General features: G+C 49.9%; 1 protein-coding gene across 10 annotated transcripts in view; it reads left to right on the top strand.

The window, feature by feature from the left end:
- AGAP1 (ArfGAP with GTPase domain, ankyrin repeat and PH domain 1) overlaps nt 1–25,563 on the top strand; it is a 520,170-nt gene that overhangs the window by 303,865 nt on the left and 190,742 nt on the right. For all 10 annotated transcript variants that reach the window (XM_032394158.1, XM_032394087.1, XM_032393993.1 and 7 more), the window contains one exon: nt 17,111–17,215. In XM_032394158.1, the coding sequence (XP_032250049.1) occupies nt 17,111–17,215 (105 nt within the window). The remainder of the gene's footprint in view (nt 1–17,110; nt 17,216–25,563) is intronic.

The following is a 25,563-nucleotide window of genomic DNA, read 5'->3' as shown; positions in this document are numbered from 1 at the left end:
CAAAAATGGAAAGATACTGCTATAGAATATGAACATAGCATTTTTGGAGAAACCTATTTATCTAACTTTATAGCTGCAAAGTTCTAGAGGGCTTTTCACCAACAAAAAGCGTTTTTCCTTATAAAACATAAGGCTTGTTATTTCTTTTTCAAAAGACATCAAGCCCTCAAGTTGGAAGATTGACACTCAGAATATATCCATCTACTTGATTTTATTTAAGATAGAGTAATTTAGAAGGGAATTATTTTAAAACTATACAAAATTTAGAAAGCAGACCTTTCGAGGAGTTCTTAAGACTCCTACCCCAGAGATGCTACAAAGTAATGAATTGGAATTATTTCACAATGAATTATATTTTGTGTTCACAATTATATGTGCTCATTACGTGATGTGTACTTCCCCTTTGTCAAACGTTATAACATATCCATCTACCATGAAAGGTCCATATAACATGAAAGGTGGTTTCCTTCCATGCCTATGAAATTGATGAGCTGATGAACCGGGAGAGACTTAACTCATATTTTAATGCCAACAGTAACAGTCCTCACACCCAGAGAACAGGGGCATCAAAGTTGGTGGTAGCAAGGAGTATTTGCTGCTGTAATTGACAAATAATACCCCTCATAAATACTGCCAGTCTTTTCAATTAGTTTTCATCTAAAATTCGGGCTACAAAATGATGGCCTGTCAACTGACAATGAATGGCAAAAATTAATAAATTGTCTTCTAAATAGAATGGACACTTAAGAAAAATTGGGCAGCCAATTTAGCACAGCATGAAGCGAGGGGAACCTTTTGTACTGATGCAGGGCGCTAATGTCGTCTCCATCTTTATTAATGGTGCTCGGCGGCGGCTGACAGTTTTGTTGCTACTGGCAACTTTCTTCATTAAAATTAAAGCCAGCACCAAATTCCATTAGCCGTGCTCTGGGCACCTCGCATTTTCTTATACATATTGTTTCTTTTATTAACTCCCTGTCCACCCGTGAGAAGTTTTAAAAGAAGTTAAACGGGAGGAGTTACTTGCCAAGGCCAGGGAACCATTCTGTGTCCCCAGGAGAGAACGGCTGTTTTATTAGAGCCTGCATCCTGAGATCTACAACCCCCTGTTTTTTGTTCCCCCTTCTTTTAAAATGGGAGCACATTACCTCTAAACACAAACTTCTTGGGGTCTGCCAAGCTTTCAGATAGGAACAGCCTATTCTAGTTTCTGACTTTTCTCCCCCCCAGCAGGTTTTTTTTTTTTTTTCCGTAAGTTCTGGCTTCCCGTTCCCACTATATTTCCGTAGCTGACTGTCCATTGACACAGTAGTAGGTTGATGCTTGGAGAGACTCGCATTTGTCACAAATGCCTTAGAGTTATTTTCCCCAAAGGCATTACTTTTATCTGTAGAACAAATTTCAACCTTTGAAGGAAAAAAAAACCAAGCTTTGCTGAACAAGTTCTCAACTATTGTCTGAAAAGCTGTTGCCTGCCCTTCACAGCGCTGCAAGCAGTTCAAAAGCCTGAAATGCCTCCGCCCCGGAGCGTCGCCTCTTCGGGCAGCAAGAAGTCACAAACAGCTCGGGTTCTAGGACAGCGCGGGTCTTGCCTGCGCACTGACGCCGTCCACCACCACCGAGCAGAGGTCGTGTGGCTGCTGTGGACGGCTCTCGGGAAGGCACTGGGCTGGGATCACCAACCACACAGGTCAACTTCCCCTCTCCAACCAGCGTCCTAATTGCTTTCTCAGGCCCTGAGTCATGCTAAGCTGAGGGGCTCAGCCTGCCTCTGCATTGTTCTCCTCCTCCTCCTCCTCCTCTCAACTTGTACCTTACACTGAAAGAAACCCCAGATACTCCTTAAAACAATAGAGAGTTAAGTGCCAGGCAACAAAGGAAAAGGCATTATGCTAGAAACCCTGCACTCGGAAAAACAACTGATCTCTGAGCATCCTGGCACAGGAGGCAAAAAGGAAGCCATAGTTTGAGCTCTGCTGGAAGTCCTTGCCCACGTAGAGCTTTCTGCGTTCCCTCAGCTGCGTCTTAACTGACTTGAAACCATGGATTGCAATTACTTTTTCCCCCCCTACCTCAAGGAGAAATATATAAGAGTTAGCATTTTCTGATTCACAGGTGTCCAGTCACCACTGTCTCCTTGTACCCTCTCCTCTCCCATCATAGACAAATATTAGCAATATCTAGGGTAGTGTTAAATAAATGAGAATCCCAGCAGGCGAAGCATCCTGTCTTATTCTCAATTTTGGATTTTCTTTATTAATGTAAGAAGTGACTGAGACTCCAGACAGTTTATAATTAAAGACTGGATGCATTTTTGCTTTGCAGAGAGGTGGTGGTTGTTGCAATCTGTTTTTTTCTAGTAAATATTTCTGACATTTCAATAGTGAAGCGAATCAATCAGGTAATTAATTGTAGGAAGGCTCCACTAGCCAGTCTTTCTGAATAATCTTAAAAATTTAAAGGAAGAGCAACATGTCAGATAATGTTTCAATTAGTTGCATTTAAAAAAAAAAAGTATTCACTAAAGATTGTATTGTTTGCTAAAATGTAGATGTGCGATGATTTAATATTGTTGATGGGCCTGTGAAAGGAACAGTGCCAAATCTCTGTATATGGGTACAGCCATCTGCAACTCCAAGGGCTATTCTCCCACTGCAGACCCCCTCCCCAATATCTGAACCCCGCAAGGAAACAATTGTTACTTGATGACTGAACCCACTAATATGTTACAGTAAATGGGGCATGAAATACAACACTTTATATATAGTATATACTAAGTGATTCTTATATTGAAACAACAAGGCCATTTTTAACTTGCTGACACAATGTTTGCAGTGTTTCATCATTAAATTGTCCTGATTAACAATCAACTTCTATAGTGGGACCAATAGAGTAATTTTTTTTAATGTGATGAATCAGATTTGTTGAACATGACTTTATCCTCTTTTATATTTTAAATTTTTTTTTTTTTTTTTTAGATTTTATTTCTTTATTTGACAGAGAGAGAGCACAAGCAGGGGGAGAGGCAGAGGCAGAGGGAGAAGCAGACTCCCCGCTGAGCAGGGAGCCCGACATGGGGCTCGATCCCAGGACCCTGGAATCATGACCCAAGCCAAAGGCAGCCGCTTAACCGACTGAGCCACCCAGGCGCCCCTATATTTTAAATTTTGACATTTGAGGACTTGGGAGTGAAATAAGGTTTCGTTTGTTTTATGTGGACATTTCCATAGCTGCGTTTTTGACCACTGCTGAGAAATTTTATCCAGACTCTTTATATTGATAAGCTGTCCTAAGCACCATTCGATTTTATTCCTTAATTTGAGAATGCGTTCCTTGTTGATGGCAAAACAGTCCCATCTTTCTCAAGGCCTCTAAGTTGGAGCAGAGAAGACAATCGTGGAGGATGTTTGGTAGACAAGAACTTCATCCAAGTTCTCCCACATTCAACATCACGTCTGTCACCCACATACACTGCGTATAATCGGCAGGGTAGCCTCTGCCTGTGCTTGGGGTGTACATGCTGACGGCTGTCTTCCCTTTCCTTGGTTCCAGATATCACACACGCCAGCTAGTTGTTGTCTGTAAAAAGACCCACTGGTGTCCCCTGTGGGCAGCTGGGGGCCTGGTAGGAACACCGGTTCTTACTCACCAAGGGAATGCTTCTACGAATGACCCTTTACCTTCTTTATGCATATCTGTATTCATGAGCACGTATATCCATATCCATTTTATTAGTTTCCAGCAACCTGACGTTTCCTCAAATGAAAATGGTTGGGAAGACTTTGGAATCATAGAATAATTCTACCTGACATCTTTGCCATAACACAACTTAAAATGGGCCTTTTGGGGGGAAGAGGACCATTTTGAACCCTGCCCTGTTCTTTGATTGAACTCAGGCAAAAGACCAAGAGCATGGTGCCCCCTTCAGCTCAGACTATGGGGCGCCTGGGTGGCTCAGTCAGTTTAAGCATCCAACTCTTGATTTCGGCTCAGGTCGTGATCTCAGGGCCCTGGGATTGAGCCCCGCGTTGGGCTCTTCTCTCAGCAGGGAGTCAGCTTGAGATTCTCCCTCTCCCTCTGCCCCTCCCCAAGGCTTGCACACACTCTCTCTCTCTCAAAAAGAATAAAATCTTTAAAAAGAGAGAAAATAAAGGAAACGACCACTGTAGTGTCTTCAGACCACCAGGGACCCTGCTGTCCTACGTGTTTGCTGATAGTTCCACGCACACACAACCCCAGAACAGGACACTGACTAGATCCGCTTTGTTTTTCCAGAAGCACAGTCTCATTTTTTTTTTAAATGAGTGTGTGATGGTATTCAGTTTCCAAGAAATTAAGTAGCAGTGATGGTGGTGGTCATCGTTGTTGTTCTTGGGTCAGTAGTCGCAGCGGAAGGAAGGATCTGTGCTGCTCAGATGCCCGTGGGCTATTTCTGCAGACCAGGGACCGCCGTGGGTCTCATCTTCTGTCCGGCTCTCACGTGTAGTAGAGGCTGGCTGGCGGGCTGTGCTAAGACAGCTTCGAGGCTCTTACGGCCAGTGCTGTCGGCTGTCAGTTCAGGGGAGGGAAGAGGGAGCCCATTTGCCAAGTGTTTGCCATGCCTGTTTAAGTACTGGCCTAAAATTGAAACTTGGCTGTTTGCACCAACCTTTCTCTTATCCTAACCAGGGAGAGGGTGAGTAATCGTTCTTTCCTTGGATTTCTCCAGGAGAAACTATTCCAGGCTTGAACTGCCTTCCTCTGCCCACACCTTCATTTCCGTAACAGATAGATGAATCCTGAGGACCAGGTCCCGGATAGCGTTTCTCTGTGTATGTCCCCCCATATCCAGAGTCACGGTTTACATTTACAATATGTGCAGTAAGACTGTTTGTGTTGATTTGGGCTCTGCTGAGATCTCTGACTGAACATCATTCAAATCAGTTTTTCCACGTAGCACGAGGCATATGCATGTGGTTACAATAATAGGACTGGAGCCCTCCAGATGACACAGATCAGATTTGGGTTTCACTCCTCACTGGTCTTGTTGCCCTGCTCAGTCACTAACTTTTGGAAGCTTGTATCATTCATGGCAGTGGTTATAACCACTCCGCTGTTTTGTTCATTCATTCAACAGGCGTTTTTGGATCATTTGTTCTTTGCCAAGTTATAGGAAACAGAAATGGGCAAGATAAGAATGGTCTCTGCCATTGATCAGCCGGTGAAGCAGAAGCTAGGGAGCCAGACGGGGCAGGAGTGGGCATGGCCTGCACGGCATCATCAGACAAACAGAACGGGATCCACCGGTCCAGTTTCAACTCTTAGTTTTCTTCTGGTAGCCACATTAAGAAAGGGAGGGAAAAATAAGTGAAATGAATTTTAATTTGTTATTTCAGCAAGTATATCTAAAAATGTGTTCGTATCAACATGTAATCCACATAAAAAGTTCTCTTCTCTTCCTGAGCTTTCGGAAGTGTTTACATTTGGAGCAGCACATCTGAGAACTGACCCCGGGTGGAATCTGCAGTTGTCACGTGGGGCGCGAGGGGGCACCCCCCCAGAGCGAGTGGGCACGGAAGTGGGCGGGGCGGCACCAGCTGAGGAAGTGGGGAGGCAGAGTGAGGCAGGTGGTCTGGGCTCAGGGGCACTCAGGCACACGAGCGAGCACGCTGGCGGGGAGCTCTGGTCTCAAGTGTCAGCGGGTTGAGATTGCTCTACCTGTGGGGCAGCAGCTAGTGCTGTCCGCGGTGTGGTAAGATTTTACAGGGCAAGAGTGTAACTGGTAGAGAAACGAGCTCCGAGGGTGGCAGCCTTAAAGAGTCAAGCAGGCGAGCAAGGGGCAGGAACACAGGAGAGAAACTTGGAGCAAGAACAGGAGCATTCCCAAGGAGAACGTATTTCCAGGTGTCGGTGGGGGGAGAAAAGACAGGTCTCCCAGGCAGACGACTCCCAAATAGCTTCTGTAGACGTGAAATCTTCTCCACAGCTTACCTGAGCGTTGGACTCTTACTCGATCCAACTTCAGCACGCAAGCCTGGAACTCCGAGGCACGTTAATGAACAGTTGCCGGGGGCCCGTGTGGCGTTTTCGGTGACGATGGGCTCAGGGATCGTTTACCTGAACAGAGAAGCAGCTGCAGGTTTCTTATTATTGCTTATACAGGGGTTCCTCTCTGCCGCGTCCCTGAGTCACTGTGCAGGGGCACGGACCCGGTTTTGTGCAATGCCCGTCCACCCTGGCAGGAAGTGATGGGGCCCCTACGACCCCAGCCTCACTCTGACCACCTGGACACCTGGACGCGCTGGCTCCCTGGGCAGGCGATTGAGTTCAGGTTCATTTCGTGTTGCTAGAGGAGAACCCTCCTAGCTGCGCGGAGCCCTTTGCAGATGGTGGTGTGCCAGCCCCCAGGGCTGGCCGGGGCCAGGGGGGGAGGTCGCCACCAAGGAGGAGCCCCGAGGAGCCCCGCATCCCGGTCCGTGTCGGGGGGCCTCCTACAGGGGTGTCACCCCGCAGACGTTAAGTACAGATATTGTCACCCCTGCTGCTGAACACCCGGTGACAGAAGGGGCAGGATGAAAGGCAAGAAAAACAAGGTGATCAAGAGATAATATTAACTGGAAAAATCAAGAAGGGATCTGTCAGTCTGGGTGGAAAAACATTTCTTTCTTGGCATCCTCTGCTTGTCTTTGGCCGAAGGAAGTGTTTCTCTGTAAGTGGCCCAACATGGAGCAGCTTCGGTGGGTTTTTCTGCACGCGTGTTTAGAATTCATTCAGTTCTCGTTGGGACTTAATGATTCCAGGCCGACCCAACGGGAAGCAGAAATCTCCGTGGCCTTCCTGCCTGCCCACACGGTGCCGGAAGGGGTGAGAAACCCAACAAACTTTTCTCCCTTCGCCATCATTGTTCTCGGGCTTGTTACTCAGTGGACACGGTATTAAATCGGATTCTGTGTCCATCATTATTAAAATGTGAAGTGTGTCGGTCACAAAGCATACATTTCGGGGCAGTTAGCTGAATAATTCCTTTCTTTATTATCCCAAATTACTGCTGAGCTCTGGAGAGGGGACCGGTTTAGCCAATTATTGCCATTTGAGCTGGATTTGTGGGTGATTAGCTCCTGGTCGAATCCAGTCCCGGCCGGCGCTTTGAAGCCCGCGCCGTGTGATTTTCTCAGCAGTGAGGTAGGAATAGACGCGGCTAATGACAGCAAGGTCGCGCGGGTGAGCTGACCTGTGTGTGGCGCAGGTTTGGGTTTCGCAAATAGGGCATCCACAATAGCAAGTGTGGCACTAACCCTGCCGTGCATAATCGGGGCTTTCTAGGATTGTCGGAGATGCTGACAGCTCAATTAAAGTGTAACCCTTTGTACCCTACGGCCTGGCAGAATAACAGAAATATTACTAACCAGAGAGGGGAGGGGGCCACGAGGGAGCCGGGGAAAGATCCAGAATCGGCTCCTCGGCCCCCTCCCCCACTCCCTCCCGGCACAGAACAAGCTGGGAGAAAAGCCTCCATTTGTGGTATAATAGATCCTCTGGAGGAGGGAGAGGGAGACAAATATTACTTAAAAAAAAAAGAAAGAATTCAGTTAAGCTGGGGGCCGGGGGGTGGGGGGGGCTCCCTGTTGTTTCTATGAAAACACTTTAAACTGGGAAGAAAGTTAAGACGGTATAATTGCGGCCGAGCTCACATGTGCTGAGCTCAAATTGGTCCGGCCTCTTCTGCCAAAGCTTACATCCAAGCATCACGTTGGTGAATTTGCCGCAAGTTTTCCATTTGAGGAGGAGCTGGGGAAACCAGTTAATTGGGATTATTATTTCCTCGCACACAGTGAATGATTATGTTATTGATTTACTGCTTACACTTAAGAGCGTTTTTTACACCTTGAACGACAAGCCGTTCTGACCCACGGTGTGTCTGTAGTCTTGGTCATTTTTGTCACACTTGGTTTTTTTTTCTCTTAAACCCTGTAACGTGGGATTCGCTCATCCAGATTTGACTCGATGGCATTTTAATTGAGTGGCAAGATGCTACTCCTTCCCCATGGTTTTTGTTTTTTGGGTTTTTTTTTTTTTTATTTCATTTATTTCTTTGATAGAGCACAAGTAGGGGGAGCGGCAGGCTGAGGAAGAGGGAGAAGCAGGCTCCCCACCGAGCGGGGAGCCCGATATGGGACTTGATCCCAGGACCCGGGATCATGACCTGAGCCAAAGGCAGATGTTTAACAACTGAGCCACCCAGGTGCCCCTCCTTCCCCATGTTTTAATTTTTGGTTTTAGGTTTTTGATGGAGCACTTGCATATTTGGAGATATTTTAGAACGAGGAATGGCTCTACATTAGGGTAATTATTATCGGGACTAACCATGCACCAGGTACTGATAAGGGAATCTGGGAGCCCAAGCCAGCCTGGACAGCCCAGCCCCCCCCCCCCCCCCCCCCCCCCCCCCCCCCCCAGAATTCCCAGTCCCGGATGGAGATGACCCATGCGTCCCCTTGGGGACTGGGCGTTCGAGGTGCCTGATAGACCCTCAGGGAAGGACATCCAGTTGGGACTGAAAAGTGAGACTCCCTGGGTAGGGAGGTGACCGCTGCAAGGACAGGTGTGACCAGGGGCCCGCGGGGCACTGTGCCCTCTGCTGTGGGGGGTGCTGGCGGGGAAGAGAGCTTCTCAGCCCTGCAGCAGCTCCCAGCCTAGGCGCACGCTCACACGCCACCGTGTTCATCCGCTGGGGCTGCCAAGACAAGGTGCCGAGGACCGGGTGCCTCCGACAACGACTTTATTTCCTCACAGTTCTGGAGACCAGAATCCGAGATCAAGGTGTCCTCAGGGTGGTTTTCCTCAGAGGCCTGTCTCCTTGGCGTGGGGATGGTGCCTTCTCTTTGTCTCCCCGTGGCCTTGTCTCTGTGCCTGTCTGTGTCCTCACTCCCTCTTCTCACAAGGACACCAGTCAGATTGGAAGAGGGCCCGTCTTACGGCCCCATTTAACCTTACTCACCTCTTTGAAGACCTGTCTGCACATGCAGTCCTATCGTGAAGCATGGGGGACAGGATTTCCACATTCGAATTTGAGGAGGACATAATTCCACCCCCAACAGCCAGTATCTAAAGGTCTGGATGATGCTTGTTTCAGGAGAGGTTATGGAAGCCTGGAGCCCACGGCCCTGCTGCTCAGGGCTAAAGGGTAGGGGTGCTCACCGGGATGGCAGGGAGGAAGGGGACGATTCGAGCAGGGCATTCCAGGGAGACAGAATAGAATTTGCACTTTTAAATAAAATTGATGGCTGCTGGCTGCTTTTGCACAGTTTCCTCTCCTGGAGCTGGGCTCCACACCCACTTTCTGTAAAGGGCCCCGTAGCAAGTACTTTGGGCTTCCCTGCAACTCCTGAGCTCAGCCAGTGCAGGGTGAAGGCGGCAATGCTTATGAGTGAGAGTAGCTGCGTTCCCAGTAGACCTTATTTACAAGAGGCAGAAGGTTCGATTTGGCCCCTAGGCCAGGCTTGGCCAGCCCCAGTCCTGTGGGATTCCCCGCACCAACAGTCCATATTCAAGTGCACTGGACAGGACATCGTGTGTCAGCGATGGGGGGCCGTGGGGGCGAGGCCTGTGCAGACTTGACCCCCACAAGAGGTGTTGCAGTGTGTCCCTTGCCACTCACGCGAGTCCAGGTGCGCTCCTCGGAAGTGTGCATTTGTTGTTCGCAAGGGAGAGCTTAGCGTGAGGGGAGAGCTTAGCGTGAGGGGAGAGCTTAGCATGAGGGGAGAGCTGGGGCAGGACGGGTAGTTTTCGTTCTGGAAGAGCAGGACATTGGGAGGGACAACAGGGAGCCTGTGACATGGGAAAAGACTGTCCCTGTTCCTGGTACCACCCCTTCGCATTCCCCAATTTCTAATGATGAGCTGTCACCTTCCACCCACATAAACATGCTTTTCTAGGTGCTTTTTTGTTTTTTTGGGGGGGGGGGTTGTTGTTGTTTTGTTTTGTTTTTGTCAGTGAGCTCCACACCCAACGTGGGGCTCGATCTCACGACCCCAAGATCAAGAGTTGCGTGCTCTACCAACTGAGCCAGCCAGGCGCCGCTCTAGGTGGGTTTTGTTTTTTTTTTTTTTTTTAAAGTAAACCACAAGTTTCAATACATGTCACAGGAAAGATCTTGATTAGAATAAAAGTAATAAACACAAATGTGAAGACTGATCGGAGTTCATACTCTTTGGATCTCTGTTAAAGATGCCACCATTTCTCCGCAATGTTTTAGAAATACCTGGATACTTTAACTGCTGTAATGAGAATCTGTTCCAAACTGTGAAGACTGTGAATCATAAAACACGGAGGAACTATAACAGGTGTTTATTACAGAACCAAAGAAGTACTCAAACATCGCTTTTTTTTTAGAAGTATAGAGACACTGAGCCTCGCTGAGCTTGTGTGGATGTGTTTAAGCCATGGAAAAACTTGTTTTTAAACTTGGTAATGAGGAAGCTGTTGGCACCACCTCCAGGGCGGCGGGGACGTTCAGTCCCGTGCGCGCAGGGCCTCCGGCCGCTGTCCGAGCCGGTGAGAGATGCTCCCTCAGGAGCAAAGATGGTCTGATCTTCACGTGGAGCAGCCTGCCGCCGCTGGCTGGTACCCCCTCGCTACGGAGGACCGTGGCCGTTAAATGTCCCCCTGGGTCGCGGTGAACTCCGTGCTGGCAGACAACACCGCCGCTCGGTCCCTCAAACTCAAAACAAAGACTGATTGGCCTGGTTAAGACCCCCAGTCTCTAATGCAGTCAGTAAATCTTTGTTGGTAAATAATTGCTATCGAGCAGAGTTTTAATATAAATTTATGAGTGGTGTTTTATCACAGCTTGGGGCTGCAGCAAGCACTGAGTGATGAATTTCAGATAGCACTTACATTCGTTACATTAACTTTGTGAGTTATTTAAAGCTTGTACACTTAACATTGCTTTTGGCTTTCCGTGACCTCTTGGGACTCAGCAGAGAATACACACGACTAATAAAGAGATTGCAGCTAAAAGACAATTCTCCCCTGTGCTCCACCACAGGAAAAGTTCCTTGAGCAAAAAAAGCAGGAAGTGCCTGCTTGAAATCCTGTTCTTCTGGTTGTAGGTCATTAAAATCGCAGTCTTTCTGATGCACCAGTAAATTAACTAGGTGGTAGCAATTAGATCAACATGTGCCATTTCCAAGTAAGATCAGAGGAACATAGGAGAGGTCACAAAGCCCTTCTGTTTCTTACTATGCAAACAAGTAAAAGATATCAAAGCTTTAAAATCGGTCTGGAGGGCAAAGTGATTCACGGGCATAGACCCGTCAGCCCTGGCTCGTCCTGCTGCGCTGGTTACCTGTTGCTGGTAATTACCCCCAGTCACAGTGATTTAAAACCATCCCATTTTATTTCTCAGGAGTCCGAGGGTCAGGCATTTCGGCCAGGCACCATGGAGACCTCTCTGCCCCACAGAAGCCTTCCAGGGCTGGCGCAGCCAGGGTCCCTCCTTCAGTCCTGCCTTCGGCGCCTTGACAGACGTGGCCCAGACTCCTGCGTGTCGAGCCAGCAGCTCAGCGGCCATCCCGTAGCTGGCACCGGGGCTGTCCTCCACGTAGCCTTGGGGTCTCCCTCTTCACAGTCTCCCCAGCAGGAGAGTCAGAATCCTCATGAGGCCACTGAGGGCTCCCAGGGGCAGAAAAACAGGAGCTGTCAGACTTTTACCTCAGCTAGAGCGGGCCCAGCCTCGTCTCCACCACATTTTGTGGGTTAAATGGGTTCAGAAGGCCCCCAGGGACCACATAGGAGCAGATTTTTTTTTGAGGGTAATCTTTGGAGACTAGCTACTTCCGTCTGCCCTCGCACATGCAAAGCACCCTCCCCCTGCCCTCGGATTCTCAAAGTGTCATCCCATGGTGGCATCCAGCTCAGGCTTTGGAAGCCCGGGATTGTCATCTGCATCAGGTGCATGTGGATGAGCCTCCTTGGATGTGATCCTTGCCATCTAAAGACCAGGGGACTCCAGAGACAAGTCACCTGACACACACACATGCGCACACACGGGACAGAGCCCTTCAGCCGGAAAGGGGGGTGCGCAGCCTTTAGCAGTTACTAGTCCATAGCAGCTCCAAACCCAGCCAGGCACATGTTGCTAATCACCCTGCTCAGGGCACGGGGCGGGGAGGGCGTGTTCTCTCCCCAGGACACCCTCCTGGGCCCGGGGCTCTGCTGTCTCAGCCGACCTTCCTTTTCCCTAAGAAATGGCCTGGTTTTGCAGCTGTGTGGCTCTCTCAGCCTGCTTCCTGCTGGTCTTAGTTTGAGGGTCAGAGGCCTCTTTCCATTTTAGACTTGTGCTGCGCCTTTTAGTCCAACAGAATACAATTCCTTTAAAACCCTGGTGGGTGTCCTTTGTATCAAATTGTAATTTATTCCATTAGACAAAAGCCAACCCACAGGTCCTTGTCTCTGGTCCACACATGCTCTCTAATTGGAAGGGTCCGTGAGGCCCTGCCTTAAATCTTTGAGTTCTCAAGACGAGGGTCCAACTGCTGCAACCTGGCTGGGTCCTCATTCTGAGATCACATCTCCTGGCATCCCCTGGATTGGATCTTTGTTCTGAGGCCGGTTCTTACCCTGAGTTTTCTGCTGGCAGGAGAAGCTGGGAATGAGAAACGATTTTTCTTATGTTGGTGTTTAAATTGGGAATATTTTCTCTAATTCTGCTGAAAAGCTGAACATCCCTGATTCCCCCCCATCCCCCACCCCTTAAGAGCCAGTAGCACGGTGAGCGTTCTGCTCGGAAATCTCCTCTCCAGGTCCCGGGCTCCCCGGGCCAGCCGGCTGTGCCTCTCGTTCCCGCAGACAGCAGGTCGGCTGATGGCTCTGCCCCTGCCCCGCTGGGGCGCCCTTTGTCCAAACCCAGGTAGCGTCTTCCTCCCTGTCCTTCTTGCCTCCGTCAGCAGCTGTTCAGTTCCTGCAGCCTCAGCCAGCTGCCTGGTGCCAGGCCAGTGGCACGTGTTTGTGGGTTTTATTACTGCAGCATAGGGTGCTAATTCTGAGTTTCTTATCTATCATTGCCTGAGAATCTACCCCAAAACTTAGTGATTTCAGAAAACAGTCACTATTTCTCGGAATTCGGTGGCTCAGACCACAGACAGCACAGCGTGGCTTCTCGCTCAGACCTGCCCAAAGCACAGAAGCTGCCAAATCTAACATTTAAACACCATGTAGATAGCATCCCTTCCACTGCTTCTGTTGGTTCAAGTGAGCCAGAGACATCTCCAAGTCCGCGTGCGATGATGTCCACGGGGGCACGAATCCCTAGAGGCGGGGTGCACGGGGAGCCATCCCTGGGGACCAGCTGCCGTGCTGGCTGTGTGGGGGAAGTTACGTAAACTCTCGGTGCCTCAGTGGCCTCATCTGTAAAATGGGGATAATCATAGTAGCTGCTTACGTTGGGTTGTGAGCTCTCTGTGGGTTAATAGTTGTGAGGCTCTTAGAGCAGTGAGCCCAATACTGTTTTGAAACGGAAAATTTTAAAAAAATAGATGCATAAGCCACTTACGAGTTAAATAAAACACTAACCGCAGTGATGTCCACACTGTGGTAGCTGGCCAGTGAGAAGCGGTCTGAAGCGAGAGATTGTTTTCGTGTGTACAGAAGTGGTATCTGAAAGATAGACCCAGTATGCGTTGTGACATCCGCCCTCACAGTTTTGCCCTGGGTAACACAGAATCAAAGAGACTTAGGATCATAAGGCCCATTTGCACCCGCTGATGGGAACTGCCTGCCCATGTGTGTCTCTGGCAGGGAGCCTTCCAGCCTCTCACATCCTCTGGCAAGTGGGACCATGACTTCATGGCCTTTAAAAGTTGAAAATGAACTGTTTTCAGATTTTCCATTTTCTTGGTCCTTAAGTAGACAATGTGTAAGTCCGGGATGGCAGAAGCATCGTAGATGAAGTCCGAGGGGCTCAGCCTGATGCAGCGAGGGGCTGCCAGGACACTAGGCTTCTCGTGGCACTGGTAGAAGTCTGTCCCAAAGTGGACAGTGGGTTTGCTCTCCTCCTTGAGCATGTTGGGGGACTCTGTTCAGAGGGGGGCCCCACCGTGGCAGAGCAATTGGGACCTTGTACTTCTGGAAGAGTCTGGGACTAAGAAGGGGCTCCTGATATGTAACCACATGGTGGGATCTCTCACTGGGGCTTTGTGGTAGCTCCTCGGTTCCTCCCAATGAGGGCACATTAGAGGGGGCCTCCTCTCTCCGTGTGGCTCCAGAATTACGACCCAGGCTCATCCTCACCCCTCGGGCAGCAGACCACTGCTCCCGCAGCTCCAGCTGTCCAGACCCAAGGGCTCCCTGGCACATGGCTGCCCAGGCAGGACTAGGTGACTCTGGGCACGAATCCTAAGATTCGTGAAAAAATACTAGTCTAGCAGAGTCGGGACTGAGTGGTTTAAGCTCTGGGGTCTTTTTATTTTTTTTTTTTAAGATTTTATTTATTTATTCATGGAGACAGAGAGAGAGGCAGAAGCAGACACCCACTGAGCAGGGAGCTGGACACGGGACTCGATCCCAGGACCCTGGGGTCATGACCTGAGCTGAAGGCAGATGCTTAACCGACTGAGCCACCCAGGCATCCCCTGGGTTCTTTTTAGACTCTCAAACCCCCTGGTTCTCACTTGGTACAAACACTCTGAAAAAAAATCAGTGTTTGGAATGAACTTCAGCAAAAAAAGAAAAAGAAAGAAACTAAAAGAGAACACATTTTTAATCCGCAGAAGCTGTTTGCTTAGTCTTGTCATTTGTCATCTGATTGAGCTTCTGATTACAGAACTTCACCTTGTGGCTGCTTCGGCTTCTCATTGGGGCTCATGCGTCTCTTCACGACGCCTCTCAGGATATGGGCTCTTTTATCAGTCACGGAGCGGCGGGTGCAGCTGGCGGGCCCTAACTTGGGTGCTGCGCCAAGGCGGGGAGCAGGGCAGCCGAGCGGCTCCATCGGCACAGAAATCTTGGGTGGTTGGGTAATGAACCCAGCGGGGACCCGGGCCAGAGAGCAGAGGCACGGCTCCTGGGACGCCGGGGTGTTCTTCAGCCCTGCTGACTTGTACAGCATTTGAATCATAATCAGAGATTATCCTGCAAGGTGAACCATAGACTTTATTTAAGATTGTCAAGATGTGGACATTCAGTTTTCCCAGCACCAAGATAAGTCAGCCTATTTTAGTTCCCCGACAATGTCATCTCCTCTCGTTGCCTCCTGGTTGGACTGTTTCCCTCTATCTCCTTAGGAGTGAGTCCTGACAGCCCCCACTGGGGAGAGGATAATTGTGCATATGGGATTTGCTCGTGAAAGTACCCACAGTCTAGCCAGGAGCTGTGTAGGGCCATCTGCATGGAGCCCTGGGGCTGGGTGAGGGTGCAGCCTGCATTTTTGTCTGAGTGCAGACGGACAAAGCTTTCTGAAGCCTGGAGCAGCTCTCAGTTACTGGTGACACCGAGGTGACCCCTGGCCCCCTGGTATTGTTGGAATTGCATCTGAAATGGATGGTGGAAAATGAGCCCACAGGAGAACATCTGTGAAGTTTTGTTAAGCTAAGTTTAAAACTTAGAAATCTGCCAGAGAGGGAAATGTAATGATTTTAAGTGATCACTTATTTACTGTTGAATCACCAGCAGTGACGGCCCTTCTCCCTAGTTCTTACTCTGCAGGGGGACCTCAAATCACCTGGGTTTGTAACCAGCATTTTCCTCTGGGCCTGCCTGTCTCTGTTGGTCTCCGGGCCATATTTGGTTTAGATGGTTTTTTCTTAGGTTCTAAGAAATCAAGGTATGTTGAGTGATGGCCATGTGTTTTCTTCATGTAATAAGAACATGCAAAGGGATGACCTTCCAAAGGTTCACTTGTGAGTTTCTTCAACCTTAGAAATATTTTCCCCCAGAAACGTTTCAGGGGTTGAGTCAGGCTTCCCAGCTGGCTCGTCATCTGTTATATTCGTGAAAATTTGTGTAGAAAGCAATATTGTCATGGTATTTGGAACTTGAACCTAATTATCCCATAAAAGTGCTTCCTTTCTCTTACCTCGTGTTGTGGTTCCTGGGGGACAGCAGAATTAGGAGTTCGGACGAAGCTGGTACAAGTTCACGAGGACACACACGGGCACCTCTGCTTCTGTAACACTCTTTCTCACACTCAGAACTTAGCTCGGCCTTGGCCCGGGTGCACTAACTAGCATGCATTCTTCTTGTGCCTTCTCAGTCATCCTTACCATCCTGTGAGTTTCTAAACGGGCAGTGAGAGGAAGAACAAGAACAAGCCAGGAGACGCTTTGCTTTCCCTTGTTTCCTGAGGGCGTGGAGCCTCCCCCCCCCCCCCCCCCCCCCCCGCCAGGGAAGGAAAACCCCAAGTCAAGGCTGAGCTCAGTGCTGGCCATGGGTTTCCACCCCAGGAAAGCCTGGAGGCGATGTGGGAGGTTTGCTGGGAATGAGTAGTTCAAGCAGGAGTAAGCTCCCATCAGTCGTCAAGGGAGGCCTGGGTCCAACATGCTCAAGCATGCTGGCTTCAAATGCTGAATGGTTTTCAAGAAGCCCTAATACGGTTCCATTAAAGATGGATTACATTATCCACGATTTGTCTATTAGATGCTGTTACTAAATTTACAAATGGAATTTCATGTTTAATAAATTAAAAATCCGGAATGAAAACCGTAAAGCAAAATGCTCTTATTTGTAAATACCAGGAGTTTCAGAATTCAGTTAATGAGTGGTTTTTAGAAAAGGAAATTTGGGTTTCCTTTATTAAAGCATCATGCCTTTAGTTCCAGGTGCTTGCTCAGTTAAAGGAAAGGTACGTGGCGCGTCACCGAGGCTGGCGTACTGCATTTGTCGAACCAACAGCACATCGTTCAGTCTAAACACACACACACGGAAATTGGTTGAACATACATGTTACGCATAAAATAGAAGAGAAAAGCCGAATTACCAAGCTAAAAATAAGTGTGATTTCCATTTTACAATGACAAGAGAAAAATGAATGTTTAAAATTTCTTGAATTACCTATGTGCCTACTTTTTAAGAAAACTTACAGCAGGCTTTATAATTTGTATTTATGAATGAATATGTGGCTCCTTTTCCCTCCTAGGGCATGCTGCTGAAGCGGAGCGGCAAATCACTGAACAAGGAGTGGAAAAAGAAATACGTCACCCTGTGTGACAACGGCGTGCTGACGTACCACCCAAGTTTACATGTGAGTGTGGCCCCTTGCACAGGTGATAGGCCCGGAGCTCAGCTCCCACGCTGTGTGTGGCGGGGGTGGGGGTCCTAACAGCATCAGGCCTCTCGTCTCTGAAGTTAAAGTAGTCTTGGGTCTCCTCCATCACGAGATAAATCATACGCCCCTCACTCTCTGTCAGACCACGTGTCTCTCCCTTCCCCTCCCTGACACCCATTTCTGGTTCTTTAATTCTGCAAGGACTTACAATAAAGGGAACAGATGAAGTAAAATTTTCAATGAAAGTAAAAGACAAGAGCAGGTAGCAAAAGAAAAAGAAAGTGAGCATATACCTGAGAATCTAGAACAAAATCTGAACAATTACATCAGAACCCAGGACTCTGCTCTGAGCAGCTGAGAAAAACAGGAAAGTTAAAAGCAGTTGGTGACTCAGCTTTTATTGTCAGATAAGAACACAAATCGTTTGTAAGGTAAGAGAAGCTTCTCTACGTGTGTTAATAAAATGAGATATATTGGTGATTTATAGAAGGTAGATTTAAGAGCGGAATTAATTTTATTTTGGGGGAAAATGCAGACATTGTACCCATCGTGAGTTGTCTTAGGAAGTAAAATCTGAAAATGGGGTGTTAATGACAGTTCTCTAACAGCACATTCCATGAATCTTGCTTGATACTTATTGGTCTTGATGTACATAAGTGTATAGATTAGAATATATAGTGTTAGCTGCTCATCTGATTGTATCACTGTGGTTAGCTTTTAATTTAAAGATGTTTAAGTACTTTAAAAATTACAGTTATGAACAAGAAGTTACACATAAGGATATTGAAGAAAATTAAAATCATTCCCAAAGTACCACCTGTGGAACAGGACTGATAGCATTTTGGGCTGTGTGCTCCCAGCCATTTCTGAGCGTCGGTGCTTTTTCCTCCCACGAGCACGGGGTCAGCCCGTGCTCGCTGTCTGTGCCCACTTCCCTAGATGATGACAGGTCACGTGCACCTGCCCGTGCCCGAGAATACGCTTGTGTGCCGCCATTGTTAATGGTTATGTAACACTCATCGTGCAGATATGCCCTGATTGGTGTAACAGTGTCTCCAAAATGGACGTTTCTCAAATAAATTTACTTTGAATTATTTTTAATGTTTTAAGTAACTAATCAGTGTCCTCTGTTGACATCCCTGTGCCCTCATCCGTTTCCCTGGGACTGATTCCTAGCAGTCGCTTCCAGAGTTGAAGAGTGCTTGTGCGCTCATGGCTTTGGATATATTTGCCAGATTCCTGAAAAGAGTGTATCAGTTTTTATCTGCCGGCAACATGCCAGAGGGCTTACACCTTCATTCCCACGAGCATTCACCTTCAGAATAACGTATCTATCATTTTCCAATATAATAGGTAACAAGTGGTATCGTTACTGTTTCATTTGCTTCCTGGGGCGAATTGCCCTTCTTCTCTGCGTCCTGCAGCCATGGCCTTCCCCTCCAGAACCGTGTTACGACACAGGTGTTTCGTTAGGCATCCCTGACTTGTTTCTGATGTTGATGGGAATGCCTCCCATGCTTCACCAGGAAGTAGACTTCTGAGATGTCAGTTCTACAGTGTACTGAGAAAACTGCTCTGTGCTTGGTTTATTTTGGCTGACTTGGGAGTAGAGTCAGGTTGCTTCTCCAGGAGGCCTGCCTGTGGATGTCCCCATGTCATCTGCAGCCGCTGACAGCCTCCGTCAGGACGCCGAAGCAGTGCTGGCTCTCCACTGGGTTCTCCCCCAGCCCTGCCCCATCAGCTGCCCTCTTGCTGGCTCACATCCTCTTAAAACCACGTCAGGGAACACGGGTCGGATTATTGACCCCATTGCTTTGTGTTGTTTAGAGAGAGGTTGTTTAGAGAGAGAAGTGTAATCAAAATACTCTTCTTGCTAGGACTCACTGACCAGGAAAAAATGGGGTCCAGCTGATGAGCATTTCGGGCCACCTTACACTCGCCTGGTAAGCCCAGGCTTGATCGGAGAGACGTCTGCTGCTTCTTGCCATGGGGAAAAGGTGTGACATCAGTATGTCCCAGAAAGTTCCCGTAGGAGGGATAATGCCTACTTACTTCCCATCCCAGCCCCTCAATTAATAGAATCACAGTCAGTTCTTCGAAAATTCTCCCACATGGGCTTCTTCTTGTGATGCCCCTCAGTGCTTGCCCGTTCCTTTACACACACACACACACGTATGCATGGGTATTGTTTGAGTACACAGAAGGAGCACAGCAGGGCTTTGCTATGTAATTATATAGCAGGCAAGAGCCAGTATCATTTTAAAGTGCTATTCAGTGAATGACAGTCTCTTACTGATGCAGGTAATCCCTCCCTAAAGGAGTGGTGTCATGTAGGCATGGATTTTAATGACTAGAGCACGGAGAGATGGCATGGCCTTCACTGTAATCCTCCTTTGACTTTATTTCCACAACCAAGCTTTGGATGGAAGTTTGGAGAAGAAGTGAGTTCCAGGTATGTGTTCTCTTCCAAGTTGATAGAGAGCTACAGATCCCTAACCTCGGAGTTAGTCTGGCATCCTTTGACTCAAAATGGGAAGACACGTCAAAGGGATGCCCATGGGCAGAGTCCAGACTTATCTTAGTACAAATTCGGGAGCATACAAATGTGTTGTAAATTCAAGCCTTAAAATTCTATACCATGAAGAATGTTCCAGTTATTTTAGTCCAGGAAATTTCAAAAGATGGTAGAACCCAATGATATCAGTTAGACTGACTGCCCTGTGACGCCCACTTTCTTGATGGTCTCCAGGCTGTGTTATGGCTGGAAGCCCACGAGGGTGCGTTTGTTGTGAGTGCTTAAATATTGGGGAAATCTGCCCAGATTGGTGGCTTTGGGTTTCATTACTGTTGGTCATCACTGTTAATGGCCATCTGTGCTGATCTGAAATAGCATAGCCTACAGCTCATGTCTCTCCAGGGAGCGAAGGGAAAGAACCTGGCTAAATAATCTGATATTTGTGGATAGAGCGTTCCACAAAGACTCAGTGTTTCTCAGTAGTCGAGTAACTGGGCCAGCTCTGGGGCCTACCACTAACTTCCGATGACTGGGTGATGTATTTACCAAAAAGGAACCCGGCGTGCTTTTCTGAGGATGGGAGTCTAACAACAATGCTTCTATAATGGGGTGAGTGGTGGGGGACTGAGAGCGCCGGGCCTGAGAAGGCATGAACCTTGTAGGATTGGAATAGACACTAGGCAGATCATGCAGCGGCCCCTTTCCAAACCAGCATGTTGCTGTTTGGACCTTGTCATGAGCGCAAACGTGAATTTCTTGTGCACGTGTGTGCTGCTCACAGTCCCGCTGAGGCTGGACCCAGACTCCACCACCAGCCACCTTCAGCTTGGGGATCGTGCTGAACCCAGGGAGCTGGGCCCAGTTCTTGCACACAGGGCAGAGTAAGAGATCGAATCAAGTTCAGAGGGAACTAGGCTGGCATGGCGAGGGCCCTTAGTCATTTCGTTCAAAGTTGAGATTGCCTGGGAGTATCGGCCACTGGAGTGTGGCCAGTATTGGAGGGCATGGTTCGTGGGGCTGATCCAGATGCCTCCAGTGTTCATTAGCCGAATTAGATTTCCCGGCTGAGCGCCCCAGCCAGTGCTCCTGGACAGACCGACAGGCCAGGCCAAGAGTGTATGGGGACAGGTAGAGAGCGTGCTGCCCCCACAAGCCTCTCCCTTTCCCACTCCTGCCAGATCGATGCCTTGGCTCCTGCAGCCCCCGGGCACCGCACATCTCCTGAGACCTTTGCTTGGAAAAGATGCTGGAGCAGCAACAGACTCCGGCTTTAGCTTACTTTGGACACTGTGGAAGCAGGAGATGGACCGTTTCCTAAATTTGCCACACATACAAAAAAAAATCTTGGAAGTTTTTAAATGTCTCCATTGGATATGTTTAAAGTAAAGAAGATCTCCCAGAAGAGTTGAGTTGTGATCCTTGAGAAACCAGTACGGTTTCCTTATTACACAGGTGTCCATGGACATGTTTATGTAAACAGTCATCCTTCAGACACGAACCCCAAGTTTCAAGCCCTAGCATAAGCTTTGTGCACTTTGCTGTGGCGGAAAGCAACCCAGACCATCGGTGTGTGGCCCCAGCTGCAGGCCGGGCTCCCAGGCTCCCAGCGGAGGGCCACGCGCTTTGAAACGGCGGCTTCGGAAGCAGGCTGCTGGGCATGAGCTGGGGGAGCCGGCTCTGCAGCACGCGATGGAGTTGGCGTGAGGCTGGCAAGCTCGCCATGTGCTTGGGATGGGTGGGCTGCCAGGGATGCTCCCCGAAGTTGGTCTCCGAGGACAGCCCGCCTGTCTCAGAAGTCAGTTCTACAGGCCAGGGAGCTCTTCTGGGTGGTAGCCCCAGGATGTCACTTCCCACTGGGCTCCTTGCTTCCGGTCCCTCTTCCTTCCCACCCTTTCCCAGCCCCATCTTCTTCCAAGGCTTCATTCTTCCCAGTTTGGTGGCCTCATCCCCAGCAGGGTCCGTGGTTCCTCCTGAGCCCCAAGCGCACGCACAGGTGAATTAGACCAGCCGTCCTCGGTCGCTGTGACACTCAGCCTGGCCTCGCTCCGTCGTCCGTAGAGTGCAGGCTTTCCCCGCGCCAGAGAGAAGTTGTGGAAGGAAGCCTCTCACCCCAGCCATGTTTCCTGCTGTTGGAAACCTTACACATTTTTCTCACGGAGGAGAGAACGTCTGTCTGTAAGCCTGGGATGGAGTTGCCCATGCGTGACCAGATCACAGGAAGTGATGGTCTCTCTGGGAACCAGGAGGAAAGAGGGAAAAGACTGACCACCGTAACCCAGACTGAGGAAGTTTCCTGAACGTTGGTGGTGGTGCCTCCCGACCCCGGATGTGCTCACTGTGCGCAACTCGTCCGCTTCAGCTGGTCCCCGGGGGCTCAGGGGCCGCCAGCAGGGCCGGCCTCCGGCGGACGGGTCCCCACCTCTCCCGCACTGTGGGGGGAGCAGGAGGAAGCGGAGGTGACGGTCTCAGCCCTGGCTGTTCCTCAGGATGGGTGGTCGCCACACTAGCCATCACTGGTGCGGTGGGGGCAGCAGGGTAGCTGAGGAGAGGCCCTGGCCCGTTGGGGGGCGGCCAAGAGGGTGCACAACCCCACCCTGGGCCTGGGGGCCGTCCTGCCTTTTAAACACAAGCTGGAGCCCGTGCTTTGGGGCACACATCTGTAGTCTGCAGCGTTCCTTCAGGGGGGGAGGGCATCTCACAGTGGACACCGAGCAACTGGCTGGATGGCGTCCACTCTGGAAATCTGGAAGAAGAGTCCTTTGGGTGGGAAGTCTGAGGATCGTGTGTTCACTTCACAGGCTTAGCTAGCACCTCCAAAGCGGAGGCTGACACTAGTGAGGAGAAGCCCACCCCGGGGCCGGGGCCGCTGGGCGGGACCCCTTAGTCACACGGGAAGGTGAGGCCCACTGTGTGCCTCGCGGTCTGGGGAAACCCAGGTCACTTGATGCCTCTTTCTCAAGATGCTGTTTTTGAGTAAGTTGAACGATAGCCCACTTTGGGTAACAGGTGGCTCAGCCGACCTAAGGAAGCTGCTTGGGGTTTGGGGCCGGTCGGGCGGCTGGCCACACTGCTTAGCCCAGGACGCAGGACTGACGGTGCCAACACTGGGGGAGGCCGAGGCCTCCTGGGATGAGCTGGTCACCCACACTCCGGGGCTCCATCTCCACTTGGCGTTCTGCAAACACAACCCTAAACGAGCAAGATTAAAGTATTCGAGCGGACCTCTGAGGCTGCTCTGTGGTCTGGGTTTCTGTTTCTCGGGGAATTTGTACGTCTGGAAGACCTTTAAAAAGCCCTCCCTGCGTCCCGTTCTTGGGGGAGATAGGTCTGAGTGTCTCATTGATGACACCTCGCTGGATCACAGTCAGGGTGGGCGAAGGGCAGCCTGTTCTGTGGACTTCACTACGAGCCGCAGGGAGCACCTTGATGGAAAAATGGAGGGGATAATGAGAAAGAACTCAGACCTGGGGGCTTCACAGTCCAGCGTCCCCACCTATTCATCTTCCGTGTCGGGAGGGCGCTGTCGAAGGCACAGCTGACAGAGGTGTGTGCACTGAGCTTTCGGAGCGGGAGCTCGTGGCCTGGCGGTCGGGCCAGCGGCTTCATGGGGCCCTGGCCAGGACAGCTGTCCCAGCGTCCTCACGAGGACACGGGGCACCCGGGCAGAGCCCACCTGCCTGGCACAGGCTCGAATTGCTCACACTGTTGAAGACCTCCTTCTTGGATGTCTCTCCCGTTCTGCACGTGGCCCGAGTTGGAAACAGCCGTGGTTCTGTCCTTTCTCCCTGACCTGCAGAGCTGGACTTCTTCCCACGGCGCCTCCGGCCTGGGCGGAGGAGATGCTCCCGCTGCACGGCATCTCTGCTTCTAGATGCTGCTGACGTTTGCTTGTTTTTTCCCATGTCCTAGAGTCAAACTTGGACTCTCTGAATTGTCCTATCAGAATGCTGATTTCAGTTAATTTTCGGGTTCAAAATCAGACAGAAAATCCACCCCTTTACTGATGCAAAAATGATGAAAAGATCTGGGATGATTCCCTGAGTGGGTATTTATCTCAAAAGAAATAACATCAGGGGAAAAAAAGGAGCTACTTCTCTTGTGAGAACAACTCTTGCCCGCACCCACTGTTGGTAATCATCATTTAAGATACACGCAATCTTCACATAAGATCAGGACATTTTACTTGATGATTCGCTGTGAACCTGTGATCAATCCCTTCAGCGAGCTTTGCATACCTGCTAAGACAGACCTCAGATTTCTTCAGATAGTGATCACTGAGTTATACCCAGAGAAGCTCTTCATTGGTTTCCCCAAAACATTGCAGAAGTCAGACTAGCTTGAGTCTAGATGGCTCGGCAGGTAACTTCGAAGCCCAGATTTCTAGATGTAGAACGTTTGAGTCCTGGGCTGACTGATGACCTTGAGATTTCAGCCCCCCTCCCCGCTCTTCTACCGAGCAGAACGACGTCAGACGTGTGTCTGAGACTCTACTGCAGGAAGCGTAGTTAGCTTCACGATGAGCAGTTACCGGACCTTGCTTCCCCTTTATGAGCCACAGCGCTGCAGGCTCTCCTCTGGTCTGTACGTTCTTTTCCAGCCGGGCTGCCTGTACTTCCAGTCTGCTGTCCGTCCTGCGGGTAGACCTTCATGCCCTCCTCCACGAGAAGTCCTCCCTGATTGCGTGGCACACCAGCCCTTCTCTGGTACCCCCAGCCTCTCTGTACCACCCCGTCTGGCAAGGGCCATGCCCTGTTCCCCAGTTTGCCCAGGGCTGGTGTAGGCGAGGCACCCAGGCTGGCACCTGTGGGTCACATGCAGTCAAGTCATGTGGTTCCTGCAGTGTCTTTGCTCCTGCCCTGCCCGGGCTGGCGTCCTCATGGGGGACGATCCTGGCTCTACTTTGAGAATTCCAGTGACACTGGGGTGGAGGAGATGAACCCCGTTGCACATCTAGACCTCCCTGGGTACAGATCCACTTACGTCGGGTAGGGGAGAACATACACACGCGGCGTTACACAAAGGCCATAAAGTCTTAAACCACTGCTGAAATCCCCAAATAATCCATTTTAAAGTGGATTAGGAAAATACGTCAATACTGAGGAGCAGAAATCTGGAACTCTGGCTACAAGTGAACCTTTCTGTTCTGGTCTGACCGCCTGTTTCAGGCAGATGGGACTGAGTTTGAAAACAGTGTGGGAGTTTCTAGAGTGGCCGGCGTCAGCCCTGGGGCAGCAGAAAAACCCCGAGTTTGTTGTGATGGGGACTGTGTAGGGGGATATGGTGGGGCTTTGGGAAGTTTGGGGTAGAAGCCTTGTCCCCGAGTCGGCGCGTGTTCTCGGCCTGCCCCAGGAATAACCGCTGTCCAGTTGTCCCACCAGAGTGGTTTCCCGGGCCCACGGGGGGAGCAGCCCCTCCAGGAGCTCCGTGTCCAGATCTCGTTTGCTTCCAATCGCACTTGATGCTCTGCCTCTTCCCAGGAGAGGCGTTCAGGCATCTTGTAACAGCGGACGTGAGAGTGAATTAAAAACACGCCTCTGTGTAGTCACGTGAGAACCTAGGCCATCCGTGTACACGCCCAGAACTCCATCTACTTTGTCTTATGTAGAGAAGGAAGTCACACTGTGGATCTCTGTGGCCTCCAGCACATCCTCACCTCCGTCCATCTAAAAACTCGTTCCTTCCTTCATGTCTGACGGGTTCCATCAGCGTCCTGTGCTGATTCTTTCTGATGCTCAGGGGGGACCCCGCACTCGTGACTTCCGGGCCTGGCAGGGCCCTTCCACACCGCGGTGGCCGGGATGGAGCCCAG

The sequence above is a fragment of the Phoca vitulina genome, unplaced genomic scaffold (assembly GCF_004348235.1).
Source record: "Phoca vitulina isolate PV1807 unplaced genomic scaffold, GSC_HSeal_1.0 scaffold1, whole genome shotgun sequence".
In the NCBI taxonomy this organism is placed as follows: domain Eukaryota; kingdom Metazoa; phylum Chordata; class Mammalia; order Carnivora; family Phocidae; genus Phoca; species Phoca vitulina.
The sequence above is the reverse complement of the archived record's forward strand: the minus strand, read 5'-3'. Positions and strand labels throughout refer to the sequence as shown.